Raw genomic sequence first — 16,157 nt, 5'->3', positions numbered from 1 at the left:
CCCCCCCATTTTTTTTTAGTTTTACCAAAGTTGAAAAAGGTTAGAAAAACTCAAATCAAGTTTACTTGGGGGATATTTCTCTTTACATCTGGTCCTGGAGACATAAAAGTGAGAGAAATCTTCTTAGACACTGAGAGGAATTTATGAAAACTGGAGCAGACCATCTGGAGCAGTTGTGCATGGCAACCAATCAGCCTCTCTCTTCAGTTAAGACTTGAAAATGAAAGATAGAAGCTGATAGCTTGTCGTGCACAACTGCTCCAGATTTTGTCTGCACCAGTTTTGATAAATTCCCATCTTTATATTTAGTATTTCCAATCACTTTCTGTCCCAAAGACAAATAGAGTGAAGCTCAAAATTAAAAAACATTATAATAATTTCGGCTTTATATACACTTCAAATTAATATACTGTTAACCCTTTCACTGCCATGCTAATGGCATACAGCGGAACACAACCACTTGCAGCTGGCCACGTCAGTGGCTTTTACCCTTCTGCTTCAAGCTCATGGTCACTTTAGCGATCATGAACTTATGCCCGAAAAATAACAGCGGTCATCAGTCTCAGGATGATAGCAGCTCTGTGCGTGACCGAGGGGAGGATCGGTAAATATCTGATTTACCAATCCTCTGTGCGCAGAGGAAACACTGGAGTGATCAGCTGATCACTCCAATGTTTGTAAACAACTGAGGACACATAGAATGATGTGTCCTCAGTTATGAATGACATTACTTATGCTGGTTATGCTTTACTTCACTTCCTGTTCATTCCTGACTTTCTCAATGAGGAGAAGCACTGGCTATGAAGGCTTGTACCCATTCAGAAACTGGTTAATAGTACTATCAGCAGTTTCTGAATGAATGGAAGCATCTGTACTGATAACTTTCCATTAATTTAGAGGCTGCAGAAAAAGATGTAGGACCCTGTGTCCTCAATTTCTTTTTCCATTTCAAAAAGTAAATGTCAGGGGTCTCTTTAGACCTGTGATATTTCCTTGAAGCCCCTCCAACAGCAAAATTAAATAAAAAAAATGTTTAGTAAGAAGCCAAAGATCAATATTATAAATTATGTAAAAGCATAAAAAATGTGTTTATATAAATTAACCATTAAAAAGGTGAATGCGCTTTTAATCCATTAAAACACAAGCAAGAATGTCCATTTACCTGTCTTCCCATATATCCACATGCCATATAAGTTAAAATTGGCTGTAGCATCACTTGAACTGTGCTAGCCTTCTTGCTAAGAGTGGTTAAAATGGTGAAGAGACCATCACCAACAGAAATGGCATCTAGCCCTCCGTGGAAGTTTTCATGTTTGGTTAAATGTAAACCACTTGCACCTAAAACAAACAAAAAGCACACAATGAAAATATTTCATTATAATTACCTATACCTTTACACATTTTGGACCATACCTAAAACAAAGTAAGTGAAAGTAACCATCTGATGACACCACTATGAAAAGATGGTAGTTAAAGCACAAATCCATTCATCTTCATGGTTCTGGAAAGTCAGAACAGGGCAAGTTGGCTTAAACATTAGGGCAGAATTTAATATTTTATGCTTCTGAAATGAATGCTCTTTGCCGACATATAGTCATTTATAGGAATTAGGCGTTAACACAAGCATTGAGGATCTCAATAACGCTACTATAAAAGTGCAACAAGCAAATATATATATATTGGTTCTGTTTATAATATGGCTATTACACTTACCAATAATCATGGCCATTGCACTGCTATTACATTGGCCAAGGGCTGAGAGAATCTGGCTCATGATTTGCTGGTTGGCTAGCACCAAATCTGCCACATATGTGGTAGCGCATTGTGTAGTAGAAGAGTTACTGCTTGTGTCTTTTCCTCCATAGACTTTCTCCTCATCAGAAACACTGTCTGTTGTGCTGTTAACAGGTGGACGGGCACTGAACTCTTTGTTGCTTGACAGTGGCAGCTGAACAAGGATATTAATCAGTTTTAATAAGTCAAACATCAACTGATCACGTGTTATTTCTCCACAAACTGCTTTCGCATCGCCAGGTCGAATGATATTTGCAAAAAGGCCTCCAAAACAAGCCCTTGCACCAACAGAGCTGTCAGATCCACTACGGGACACAACTTTGTCAGAACAGGTGATGTAGTGATGGACGAGAAAGGTAACTGATTCAATGACTGCTGAGATGGTGCTGACAGAGACCACCTCAAAATTCTGTTCCAGAGTGAATTCTAGGAGTTTCACCTGAGCATCCAGGGGTCCTTGTCCAGTCTGAAAAGCACCTCTACAAGAAGAAAGAGACACGGGTTTTTGTATATTCTAGTAAACAATACAGAAGACCAACATCTCATTATAAAATTGCTGACACTGAGCTCAGTAATATCCAATACCTTTCTGTTGAAAGTATGTGTATGAGTTTTAACAAAAATTCACTAAACATCTGAGGGCTGGTAGCGGAGAGGTGAACTTGTAATCGTGTCAAAAACTCATGCATTGCCTGAGTAGCTGTAGGTCCAACCTGCAAGACAAAAAAAAAAAGCATTATTTAACACAATATAAGCAACTGGACAAAAAAATATGTCTTCTATATATTAGAATCTTAAAGACAACAGGTTAGCCTCAACACATTCAAGAAACCATTACTGCTAAGGTTTAACAAAGACTATTACATGATAATGTTAAAGCAACATAGCCTATGGGTCATTATCACAGTTTTGACTAGGCAACTATCAAAAGGTAGATAGCAAAACTAGATCAGTTGACTTCTGTATATCTGTAGAAAAGTACTGTCAGTTTTAATAGTTTAACAAAGAGTCTGACCAGCAGACAGCCAGAAACTACTTCACTCCTTAAAACAGATGTAAATGCATTAAAAAACATTTCAGTTCTTTCTTTCACGGAGGAACACAGGAAGTCATACTGTCAGGTTATACTATAGCATAGAGGGGGATTGGACACTGGCAAACAGAAAATCTGTAGGCTTGCCCAGGATAACCCTTCCTACAACCAGCATGCCTCCTAAAGAGGACAGACACCTTCACTCTGTTGGTAAAAAGTCTATCCTAACGCTACCATTTTCTTCCTTTTTTCTTTAATGAAGTTTCCTCGGTACCTTTCTGCTTGAGCTGGTCTCTACAAAGTCAGGAGTGGCGTTTTTTCAGTCTAGCTTTGGAGTGCCATACTGCGACTCCTCTGGACTGGACATTGCACTGGGTTCTGCACTGAGTGATTTCAAGACCCTGTTCTGGTATGAAGTTAGCTGCAGAGCATTTTTTCAGGACCAAAGTCGTGGGCAGTGCCTCAGCGCTTGCCCTGTCTCAGAATTAGGTAGTCACTGAGTAGGCAGATCGAGTGGAGCCCCAGGAGCTACCTTCCTGTATAGCCCACTTAGCGCACTCGGTGGCCCCGCCCTTTATCCTATTCTGGCTGTGACCTTCATTTGTCAAACAGTGGAGGAATGGTCTAAATCTCTCCACTGCACTAGTAGATACTTTCCTGATAGGGTGGGCGGGACAGAGGTCTGAAGTCCTACACCTCAAGCATTGATAGCCTGCTGGAAGTGCATAAAGGTCGATCGCGATCACTGGTAGATCGCAATGTCCTCTCCTCCCGCCTGTGGGGCTTCTCTGCATCCCCGCTGCTCTCCCGATCTGTATGCAGCGGGGATCCGAGAAGTGAAGGAACCACTGCAGCCGACGGAGGCGCAGACAAAGAACTGAGCACGAGCGGTGAGGAGAGAGAGAGAGACGCTCAGCCAGGTTCTGACAGCCGGCGCCTCACCCTCCCCTCAACGCTCGCTCGGCCTTAGTTCTGTGACAGCGGCTCCATCCTCCGCCCCAATAGTCTTGGTACTGCATACTATAAACTGATGCATACTGCTAGTAAAAGTGGTTATCCTGGGATAGCATAGTTTTATTTGCTTGCTGGTGACCAAACCTCCTGTAGATGGCAGTATAGCCCGACAAAATACTCCTTTGTCCTTCAATGGCATTAAGAAATTGCAAGGATTGTATGAGTTTTTGCCATTTTTTTATATAGCTTTCATTGAGCTGTGCTCCAGTGTTTTCACCCTACCACATGTAGAAGATGAAAAGCAGTCCTGCTGACACACATTGCACAGATACGATCTGTTCAGGAAAACAATACAGAGCAATGATGTGCAGGCAACACTGGAGCGAGTGCATGCAGACAGGACGTGGCTAAAAGGCTGGATGAGATCAGCAGCAATGATTGCCAAAAAGGATGAAAAAAATTTGGAGCAGCTAGTTATGAAAAGGCAGTTTTCAATAAATTATAAAACTGCATTATACAATGTCAAGTACATTATAAACCTCACCTGGGAACTGTGCTGGTTAGTCCCATGAGGGTTTGTTCCTGAGAGGAATTTCACAAGGACATGTAGGAGATTTGAATCCGATACCAGTAACTGGGCAGTGCTTTCCTGAGCTCCAATAGCGCTGCTCGGTCCAGCTAAGTACAAAGGAACATAGTTAATACAAAAATTATAACACTAATCATGAACAGTATATGTATTTAAAAAACAAAACTATTCAAAAACCCCCTGTAGCATGCAAATTGGTATACACGATTAAACCAGAAGGGTACAAAACACTACATGGATACTAGTATTCGATACTGAAAAACTGGTATTGGTGCACCCTAGTTTTTATAAACTAGGACTCTGTATAGCATACATGAAAATACTCATTAAATAATGAGCTGAGACAAGAAAGTTTGGGAATATAAGCCTTTAATATTTATTAAACAAAAACAAATATTGGGTACAGCGGGTCTTCACCCAAATCGTGGGTAAAGTACATCTGTGCCCAGACAATGGACAGTAAAGTATTTACATATTTTTAACAAGCCATACGAAAAGCTGTCAAAACAAGCCTTTACTGACATCTGAGAAATTAATCTTCAAGGTTCACAGCAGAGGTACAGCTCCCCCTATTTTCAAGGAAGCATGGACTTTGAAGATTGTCAGCCTTCTAACAGCAGGTGCTGTAAGTTGCTAAAAACGGACTGAAAGAGGACTAGAAAGTCTCTTCTGTGATATCTAAAATATGATATTTGTTAAATAAAACCCTTTTCTTGGACGGACACGAACATGTGGGTTATACTGCTGTTTACAGGAGGATTGGACACTTGCAAACAAAAATAACCAGCCAAGGCCGACCCCTCATCAAAGTGGATTATACATGCTGGATTGATCGGGATATTGGGAACTTAGCGTTTTTTGACACTCTGTTTCAGAGTGTCATAAGAATCTGGTGAGATTTTCTTGAGCATATAATGGGAGAATAACGTGCACACAGAGCACTAAGTGTATGAACCTGTGGTCGTTTGTGGAGTGCTTGTATCCACAGGAGGATTACTTTTACTATATAGATGGACACTATTTTGTTTGTTTTTATGGAATGTATATCGAATATGGTCACGGATTTATAGAGATTCCACGCTTAGTTGTGGAAACTATTGCGTTTATAATTTCACATTTAATCAATGGCATATTCACGAAGTGGGAGATTCACGAAGTGGGAGATAACTTTTACAGAGTTGTACAATTTTCTACACAAGATGATTTTTATATAGTTTATTTTATCTTGAAGTTATTGGATAGCGCAGTGCAATCTCTATATCTATACGTGTATGTGTACACATACACTAAAGCAGAGCAGCAGCTTGTAGCACTTTAAGGAATATTGTATATCCACAAGTGCAAACTTATATAATGATTACAGGATAAAGCTGCGGAGACGGGCCTGCAGACACTGCAAAGGGTACAGTAGGACCAATGTTCACGATACCCTGCACAAAGGTCTTCACTAAAGGAGTCAGCCACAGCAAGTGGTAATTAAAAAAGAATTGCCAGAGCGGAGATTTTCCTGCAATGGAATTGTCTCGCCTTGCAGCAGGCAAAATAAGCCATCCAGGTGCGATGGGCGACACTGTGAAAAGTTCATTTCTTAGACTTCAGTAGCGTAGGGATAACCATGTCCAATAGGTCCCATGCCACTTTGAATCTGGGCTTCAACAGCCAAACCATTAAAGCCAATAAGTGAGAAAGCAGGATGGTGGACTAGCCCTTAGGACAGAAGATCTGAGCGGTCTGGAATGGCAAAGGGAGAGTCTGCTATTGGGTCTGAATATGTTTGGGTAGCACACCATCCTGGGCCAGTCTGAATGAATGAGAAATGCCTGGATGCACTCTACATCAATTCTGTGGAGCAGACCAGGGAAGTGCTTTGGAGAAAGATAGGTGTAGAGTAAGCTAAGAGGAGTCACTAGGGCGTCCACTGCAGCAGCCCCAAGGATGCCGGAAACCTCCACCTGCGACAGAGCGTGAAACATCTTTGGGTGGAGACACCCTTTTCCTGGATCCCAACGCTGTTGGCTAAGGAAGTCTGTCAATTTGATGCCCAGGATGTGCAAGGGGATAAGAAGCAGAATTTGGAGTTCTGCCCAGGCTAGACAAAGATCCGGTTCTCTTTGAGTTGTGCACCTTCAGGTGCCTCCCTGATAGTTGATGCAAGCCACTGCAGTGGTGTTGTCCGACTGAATTCTGGTTAGGACTTCTCCCCAGCCCGATAGGCTGGCATACGCCATGAGAACATTGGGAGGAAGGATTTCTCTGACTCTGGCACCGGACAGGAAATCCACCACACCAAGAGTTTGGCAGAGCAGTTAAGAAACATGGAGTGTCTGTTTATCCCAACGCAGCAAGAATGCCGAGTTGCGGCGGTCTGGAGTAAAACTGGGCTTATGAAATTGCCTCAAATGAGGCTACCTTAGTGTACAAAACCTTCATAAAAAAGTAAATAGAGGGTGGCTCTTGAATAAAACGGTCCGAGCATGATTAGCGGAAGGACAGAAGCTTAACCTGAGGAAGAAAGTCTTTACAAAAAGTTGTAACCAAGATTAGGTCCAGATACTCCAGACAGTGATTCGGTTCCAGCGCCAACTTCTGGAAACCTGGCTGTCTATGCATGATCCACTTGACATTTGCTGACAGAACTTGAACAGGTCCTTTAGTGTGAGTGCGAAGCAGAACTAGAGCAGGAGACAGCAACTTGGCAAAATGTTGTGGGCAGACCAAAAGGAAAGGCAACAAAATGTAAATGTTCCATGCCAACAGCAAAATACAGGTAGTGCTGAGGTGGTAAAATTAGGATGTGCAGGTAAGCATCCTTTGAGTCCACAGAGGCCACAAGATCCCCTTGCTGAAAAGAGGCAATGGCTGACTTGACCAATTCCATGTAGAACCTTTGAATACAGAGGAACCTGATGAGGGGCTTCAGATCCAGAAGGGGATGATTGCCACCATCTGCCTTGGGAATAAACAGGTTTGCGCAGAACTCCATCTAAAATGGGGGCAATGACTCCCAACTACAGAGTTTCTGTAGAGCAGCACAAAGATATGCAAATTTAAGACCATGAAGTGGGGTGGAGGCAGAGAGTGAAACTCTAGGTGGCAGACCTACCGAGCAAGTGTACAGGCAAGGTCTTGGCTGGGTTAGGCATTTCCAGGGAGCCCATATGCATTCTGAAGGAATGCCAAAAACGTCCTCCTCCTTGGGAAGCAAGAAAGCTGCGAGTGGAATGTTCACAACTGACTAGTGGGGAGAGCAAGGAAGCCCACATACCTTAGAAAAGCAGATCGTGCCATGCACTTGTAGGAACCTGGGCAGACATTCTATGGTGCTACGTGCCCGATGAAGCGCCCAATAAAGGATCCAGTGACTCTACCAACATTAGAGGCCATCCCTTCAACTTTCCAGCAAAGTCCAGGTATGGTCCCATGGATAGGTCAACGGGTTGAACAAAGAAAATATAACAGACTCCTCCATTAATGCATTTTATTCGGACGGTAGCCGATGTCAAGATTAGCCAATCAGAGCTGGCAGCCAATGAGCTCAACTCTTTTACAACTCTTAAGTAAGAGGAGCGACTCTCTGCTGTGTTATCCTAGGAGAGGATGGGGGAAGGGGACAAGGAAGAGGGGGCAGGCCAAAACTAAAAAAAATAAATCTCTAACATTTGTCTCATAATAGCCTTACAGACAAAAAGATTTACTTACAGTTCAGCTGCATGTTTGTCATCAGAGTGAGGCTGTGAAGCACAAGGCACCATGTCCGGAGCAAGGTATTTGGATGCCAGGCTAAGACTGTTAAAAAGCTTGTAATGGATGCTAAAATACAATAAAAGAAAAAAAGAATAATGTTTTTTTGCAAGTACTTAAAAAAAAAAAAAAAAACTTTAAAACAATGACCGGCACAGATAACATGAAAAGTCTTCTCTGGTTTATTTCACAAAACTAAGAATGTAAGAAGGAAAGCAGCAAAAAAGTCCCTCTGTCAGTAAACAAAGCTAATAATTCTAACAGTTTAGGACCAGAAATGCCTAAACAATATAATTTAACTGCCTGAATACCTATGTGTTGCAAAAAAATAAATAAAATAATGGAGCTGCCTACTATTTGTGTGCATACCAGAGCCATCCCCTTCCTCTCACAACAGAAGGGGAGGAGTATTTATGGATATAGTATTTAATGCATTAAGAGTAAGCAGCAGCAGATTCAAGGCGTTAGAGATTTAGATCATTTGATTCCATCATGCCCTTCTAAATATTGTCTCCATCCAGTCTCTGCAGCGACCTGTATATTAACCACTTAAACTCTCTTCCTGGCCAGGCCATTTTTCAGTATTCAGCGCTGCGGTACTTTGACTGACATTTATACCGTCATGCAACGCTGTACTGAAATTAATTTATTTTATACCATTTTTTGGTGACAGAGCTTTATTTTGGTGGTATTTAATTACCACTGAGTCTTATTTTTTTTTCTTTTACTATATAATAAAATAAAATACAGAATAAAAAAACAAAACACTAGTTTCTCTTTATTATGTTATGAAACATTACCCGATTTTTTGGTAAAATATAAAAGACAGAGTCATGCCGGTTAAATAAACACCAAACATGTCAAGCCTTAAAATTGCGCACACCTGCGAAATCACAAAAAACAAAATCACATCCAAAATTGGCCGTAGGCGATGTTTTAAAAGCTTTTACCGCTCATTAGTCTAGCGTTAACAGTGGCCCTAAAAATATTGCTCACACTGACGTTTGCGATGATGTGCAACATGTGCCGCGTAATGGGCGCAATTGTTTTCGCACATAGGCACACCAGAGGCATGTTTGCGTGTGTATGTGGGGGACTTTAAACATTTTTGTGTGTGACTAATTTTTTTATACACTTAACTTTAAGTAAGAATCCCCCTATGTGATATCAAATGACAGTTACAGGTCCTCTTTAAGGCATCAAGGGTCTCCAAGACCCCCAATGTCACCTAGGGACCCCCAAAGAAGCCGATAGATCTGCTTCGCCAGCTTCTGTAGCCGGAGAATGACAGCTGAATGCGAAAGTGATGTTATTAACATCGCTTCTGCATTCACAACACTGGAGGGGAGTTCATAGGGAGATCGGTAACAGATCTCTCTGAGGCACCATTCACACTGCGCGATTCGCAAATCGCGCGTTTGTCGCGCGATTTGCATTTTGCGCAATATCGCGCAAATGCTTGCATTGAGCAAGCTTGAATCGCGGCTAAATCCGCTCCAAAAAGGGTCCTGCTGCAGCGACGCACGACCTGCGACAGCAGGACCCTTTGTCCCATTAAGAAGCATTGGAGAGCGATATCGCGCGGTAAATTGCCGCGATATTGCGGGAATTACCGCACGATAAATCGCTAAGTGTGAACGGGGCCTGAACAGAGGCCAGAATCGGCGACGACGGAAGGAGCAACGAAGGCACAACATACAAGCGATCGGGTGGCATCTAGAACGCACCCGTCCGGCTGTTTATGTAGGTCAGTGGGCGGCAAATTGATAATAACGTCACCCGCCTCATCCTACATTAACTCATCTCCATCCTCCCACTGTATGTGACCTGCACATTCAGCCCCTTTACCCTGTGTATGACCATACCTGTCTATGGACCTGCATAAGATGTGATGACATCAGAGGTCCTTAGCCCCCTTAGCCCAGGGGAGAAGAGGTTGTGGGGACCAGTCTAGGAGCCTGGAGGGAGTCAGCTGGATAAAGGATCAGGTGAGTAATACAGCTTTGAGTCTCCTAGATAAAATGAACACTTAAACCTTTGCAGTGCAGGGTAGCCCCACTGCAAGGGTAAGTTATTTGTTTGCCCAGAGTTCTTCTTAAAAGGAGAACTATGACATGAGTGATTTCCACTCACGTCATAGTTCTAAGCCGACCTGTGACAATGAGACTGTCACAGGTCGGCTCAGTAGATCGGGAGGTGAGGGAAAACATACCGGGTTCCCTCACCTCTCGATCCTGCCACGGCTCTCTGCCGTGACAGGGGGAGGGGCTGGATTCCCCTCTCCGATCTGCCAGCGCTGACTGGCGGAACGGACGGGGGAGGGGGCGGGTACAGCTGGCTCTGCCTCTAGATAGGCAGAGCCAGCTGTCACTCACGCAGCTGGGCGGATCCCGTCATCTAAGTCGGAATCTGCTCCGGCGTCTCAGTATACCGCGAGCTGTAGCTCGCAGTATACTGAGCTTAGGGTGAAGGGAGGACGCTAGTTTGTGTCCTCCCGTTACCCCAAGGAGAACTATGGGGAAAAACACTGACCCCATAGTTCTCCTTTAAACTCATGTTTTGGGGGCCAAAATATGGCCCTCGCTCCTTCCTTGCCTGCAGGCAGTTTAGCAATTTAAACTGAATGAAGCTGCAACTGATAAAAGGTTAAACTTTCTAACATATTCATTCAGCTGCATGCTTCATACAATGTTTCATTAATCCTTTCAAGAAGATAAATAATGTAAGTTACAGATTTTACTATTAGGTAATTAAAGTGATGTCATCTTTTTCTTGTACTAGGTGTGGCCCTCAGTAGACATTCCATACAATTCAGCCCATTGTTTTCTAGGAATCTGAAAAACCTGCTTCAATAGTTACAAGTAGGAATGTATCGGTGCCGAGTATTTGGGAGAGTACTCGTACTCGCCCAAATGCTCTGATGCCTAGCCCGATACTTCCGGTATCAGGTAGCTGGGCAGTGAGTCATTACACGCTGCCCGGCTCCATGCTCCCTCGTTACTTGTGACAATCAGGCAGCCGCGCAGTGTGTAATGACTCGCTGCCCAGCTTTCCGATTGGTCGGGAAGCTGGCCAATGGGACTTCCAGTAATCGGTATCGTTGAGTATCGGAAAAAATATATTGGTACTCGCTACCGAAAAAACGGTATCAATGCATCCCTAGTTACGACTAATGAAAACCAGTTAGCATTTTACTAAGACTTTAACAGTGTTTCATGTCCCCATGAATTCCTGGCCTTTCAACACTAGGTTTTTGTTTACCCTTATGGTTAGTAAAATAGCAACTGGTTCACTTTAAAACCATATATGTGTAGTACAGTGGCTTAGTGGTTGGCACATCTGCCATGCAGCACTGGGGGTTTCCGGTCAGGACTTGTTCTCCCTGTGCTTGCGTGGGTTTCTCCGGTTTCCTCCCATTCTCCAAAGACGTGCTGGACAGTTAATTGGCTCTTGTCTGAAATGGCCCTGTATGCTTGTGAGATAGGGACCTTAGATTGTAAGCTCATTGAGGGCAGGGACTGATGTGAATGTGCAGTGTGTAAAGCTCTGCGTAAATTGTTGGCATTATAAAAATATATGTAATAAAAGTTCATCTAACTCACCAGAAAGACTGAATAAAAAAATATATTACCAGTAATACACATTAAAGCATAATCAAGAACGTTACAGAAAAAGTATTTAAATCCATGCAATTACCTTGATTTACAGAGATGACTGGTATTCTGTTTGCATTATATAGGAAAAGCTCTCCACCACTTTCCTTGCCCCCATTTGAGCTAGAATTCAGGCTCAATGTGAGCCATAACTGTAGAAGTGATTCAAGCTATACAAAAAACAAAAAAAAAGATTATAAAATACACATCCTATTTGACACATTTAAAATAATGAAGAATAGATTTTAAACAGTTTATTATAGAGTATATTGAACAGTGTTAGCATTGCAAATGCTAATCAAGATACTGAAGAAATTATCTTATGCCTTTATTGGACAAGTAAAAATGTGACTTCCAGTGCTTTTCATGGCAGACAGAATGCTGGATGGGAGAAGATGTTCACATGATGGATTCCATGCAGCAGAGGATTAAACCGCGCTGTATCAAGGGAGCCACATGGTTCACATTGCCATGCTCAATGCCATATGCTTATGCCATATAACTGCATTTTGGTAATAACCTGGTCAGTTAAAAAACCTGTTTTAAGCATGTGTGGCAGTCGCAGCAATGTATGGCATTTATAGCAATTTCCTAATCTTAGACTACAGCATAATTAGCCTTTATGTTGTAGAGATCTGAGAGTGGGAGCGGTTGGGTAATTCAGAAAGACACTGGGAACTGACAACACTCCCACACATGCCTGTTGTGTTGTTCACCCACAACAGGACATAGGAAGTGACTGCCAAATCAGACATTTTTCTGTTCTTGCAGGGTTAGAAGAATAACACACAAAGAAATGTGCATACATTGCAGGGATATAAGTAAAGGGTAGTTCCAGTTTCTTCTCTAAATTTACATATTTGTGAAAATTTATTTACCGCTACTAATCGTTTCGTTTGCAAATGGAGAACACTCATTGGTCAGCTAGGTCACCTAACTGCGCCGACCAATGAGAGGCACTTTTTGCCAAGAAGCTCTTCTCACTGGTCAGCGTGTTCAGGTGACCGTGGTGACCAATGAGTGGAAGCGTAATCTGAAACACGATCACTAAACACCAGCACTGCCTTTACACACAATACACTATCCAGGGGGGGAAGCCACTATGAATACTAATGAATGGGGCGTGGAGAGCTCACTTGTAATATACACACTTTGCTTGCACAGTGGCAGCCTTTTCCAAGAGGATAGGAGGAGGAGAGCTAACAAAAAATGTATGTTTCTGTGTTCATATACAGCAACTGTATATGCCTGCTTCATTTACAGTCTGTGTACATTGCTGGCATATATTTTTTTTAAATGCCTCTGCAAAAGGTGGAAATGGGCTTTAAGCACAAAAACACACCAACAACTTGTCAAAAACACATAGGCATGCCTTTTTCATGCACCCTTTGTAGGGAATAACTTACAAGATCATAGTTAAAGCCAAAAAAAGGACAAAACCAGTTACCTCAAACTCAAAACTAAGGAGGAGCTTATTAAAATTGAAGTCCCCAAAGTAAGCATGCCTTCGACTTTTCTAGTGACATCCCTGTTAACATAGGACACTGGAGAATCAACATTAAGCATTTCCCAACTATTACTAAATCCCTTCTAAAATCTCAGGAGGGGTCAAGAATGCCTTTTAGGGTGTTTTTATTCTACAAAGAGGAAATCCCCAACAGTGCGTGTTATGGAAAGGTCTAAAAAAAAAACAAGCCCAATAGCAGCAGGCTTTAGGAACAGTAGGGGTATGGGGCCTTGTGTAGGCTGAATCGTGGCAAAGAAAGTGCATGAAAGCAATACACCATGTGGATGATATTGGTGCTCAATCCCTCAGAATTAAGCCACATCCTGATTAAGGTAGTTGAAGCGGGGAAAATGTCAAAATGGCACCCAATGGTACCAACCATGAGATAGATTGCAATGCTTTAGCCGACTGGCCTTGCTCACTAGGAGAGCTTTCAGAGACGATCATTAAACCTGATGAAAGGAACACTGATGGTTACAACTGCTATGCTCTAGGCCAACAAAGAAATTTCATTATGGTTTCATTATGTAGATGATTAGGCTGGCAACATCTTTTTTTCCTTCAGAGAGGGTCAAACCAGAGGCTGTGCCACAGTGCTGAATCTGGAAAGGGCTTTGCAGCCAACACAGAACAATGTTTAAAAACCAACCACCACAATGCAGAGCCCAGTGCTCACATTCTAAAGCTAGCCTCACAATATTCCAGAGGCCTACTCAAAACATGAGTTTTCAAGACTGGATCACACCAGTGGATGTGCCACAGCTCTGGAGCCACAAAGCGCTGTGTGGCTAACAGTACACAAAGGCCTGGAAAGTGCCATAATGCAGAGCCAAGTGCCCGAAAGTCACATTCCAGACTAGCCATGCAATCTCAAGTCCAGAAGAGTTCAGGTATGGCCTCCAAAGCTGTTGCTGAAGATATGCCAATTTAAAAAGCTACTGTGTAGAGACCCGCTCAGGCAGGGTTCCTGACTGAAGTAAAAAAAATATCTACAGTCTACTGAGTATCTTAACTGAAGACAGAAAAATATTTTTTTTTAAATTAAATTAAAAAGCTTTTTCTCAACATGGCTGAGGAAAAAAGACGTCTAACCTCCTAAGACACTAGCAAAAAACTAAGCCATGACAGTTAGAGATGGGGTTATATGGGGGCTGCCTTTCAATGTTTCTTTGTTTGCCAGTGTACCAACCTCCTGTAGATGGCAGTGCATCACCAAGCTGTTTCAGAATTTCTGAATTCCTGTGTCCCTCAATGGACAATGCATGCTGGGAGTCAGAGTGATTATACCAAGTTGGTCACAAACTTTGTTTGCCAGTGTCCAAATCCTCCCGTAAGCTGCAGTATAACAGCATTTGAATTCCTGTGTGTATCAATGAACTCCAAGGACTGGATTTACCGATAGTGTACAAAAAAGTTGAGTTATTGCTATTCTTCCCCTAGAGACTAGCAGGCACTAGGAGCTGTCTGTTTGCACTTCCTCTACCTCTCCATACTAAAACTATGCTCCAGTGAGCCCAGACATTTTTCTTGAGTGTCATCCAGCTAACAGACCAACATTAAAGTACGTGGCTAATGCTTGCAAGATTGACCTTAAAAGTCTATGGCTAGCTTTAGAGATTTAGAAAGCGACTTCTATTACAATTAGAAGTTCTGGTAGCTCTACATAATCCTAGATCTAGTTATGGGAGAGTAGTAGATGCAACAGATTAACAGTAAATGTATGTATTGAAAGGTGCTCTACCTGAACATGATGCATTTGCAGCATAGAAAAGAGCTTGTTGAAGCAGGCACTAAGCATTGGAATGGAAGACGACTGAACAATAAGCTGGTTTGTCTGACTGGATGCTTGTAACCCCCTTAACAACGAGTCGTCTGTACCACCGGAAGGCTGGGATACTAAAAGGAAAAGAAAGAGAACTATGAAAAAAAAAAATCAGGTCATACTAATACATTTTAGGCATTATCAATTTAGCAAGACAATGGGGGGAATTTATCAAAACTGGAGCAGACAGAATCTGGCAACCAATCAGCTTCTCTCTTCAGTTTGATCAGTTAAGATTTGAAAATGGAACGTTGGAAGCTGATTGGTTGCCGTGCACAGCTGCTCCAGATTTCTCTCTGCTCCGGTTTTAATACATTCCCCTAAATGTCCCCAAAATAGAATATAAAGAAGAGCACACAACAGTGTTATTCTGTAGACTTTAGAGAGGATGAGTGTTAAGTAGTCCCCAAAACTACATACAGTTTAAGCCAATTTGATTCAACCCACTGAAAGCAACTAATATATAACGAACAGAAACTGTATATTGAACTGCCTTTTATTTTATGCAATTTGCATACACATGGCAGTGATGAGATATGATTTTCCTTCAATTACATCTTTAACCACTTGCTGACCGGGGTGTTTAGAACCCCTTCCTGGCCAGGCCATTTTTCAGTGTTCAGCGCTGCAGTACTTTGACTGACATTTATTCCCTCATGCAACGCTGTACTGAAATGAATTTTATAAAAAATTTTGGGGAAAAATAGAGCTTTATTTTGGTGGTATTTAATCAGCACTGCGGGTTTTATTTTTTAATGTATTCAGGAGAAATTACTGAAAAAAAAAAAGTTTTTTTTAACATTATGTTATAAAACAACTAATATTACCGACTTTTTTGGTAAAATATAAATGTCGGGGTCACGTCGGGTAAATAGACACCAAACATGTCAAGCTTAAAAATTGCACGCACTAGCAAAAAACTACCATACCCAAAATTGGCCATAGGAGACGCTTTAAAAGCTTTTACCGCTCATCAGTTTAGTGTTATCAGTGATTGATGGCCCTAGAACTATTGCTCTCATTCCGACGTTCGCGGCGATATGTAACATGTGCGGCGTAATGGG

At 42.1% G+C, this 16,157-nt stretch overlaps 1 protein-coding gene across 1 annotated transcript in view; it reads right to left on the bottom strand.

The window, feature by feature from the left end:
* The window catches only part of BIRC6 (baculoviral IAP repeat containing 6), a 258,916-nt gene that overhangs the window by 127,161 nt on the left and 115,598 nt on the right, over window positions 1-16,157 (bottom strand). Inside the window, exons 43-49 of the mRNA XM_018552891.1 lie at window positions 15,013-15,167; window positions 11,808-11,934; window positions 8,070-8,180; window positions 4,326-4,459; window positions 2,380-2,507; window positions 1,714-2,273; window positions 1,163-1,338 (exon numbers count right to left, since the gene is read on the bottom strand). Of these exons, the coding sequence (XP_018408393.1) occupies window positions 1,163-1,338; window positions 1,714-2,273; window positions 2,380-2,507; window positions 4,326-4,459; window positions 8,070-8,180; window positions 11,808-11,934; window positions 15,013-15,167 (1,391 nt within the window). The remainder of the gene's footprint in view (window positions 1-1,162; window positions 1,339-1,713; window positions 2,274-2,379; window positions 2,508-4,325; window positions 4,460-8,069; window positions 8,181-11,807; window positions 11,935-15,012; window positions 15,168-16,157) is intronic.

Source organism: Nanorana parkeri, unplaced genomic scaffold (genome assembly GCF_000935625.1).
Source record: "Nanorana parkeri isolate BGI_ZX_2015 unplaced genomic scaffold, ASM93562v1 scaffold100, whole genome shotgun sequence".
Classification (NCBI taxonomy): Eukaryota; Metazoa; Chordata; class Amphibia; order Anura; family Dicroglossidae; genus Nanorana; species Nanorana parkeri.
Note: the sequence above shows the minus strand (reverse complement) of the source record. Positions and strands in the feature narration are given on the sequence as shown.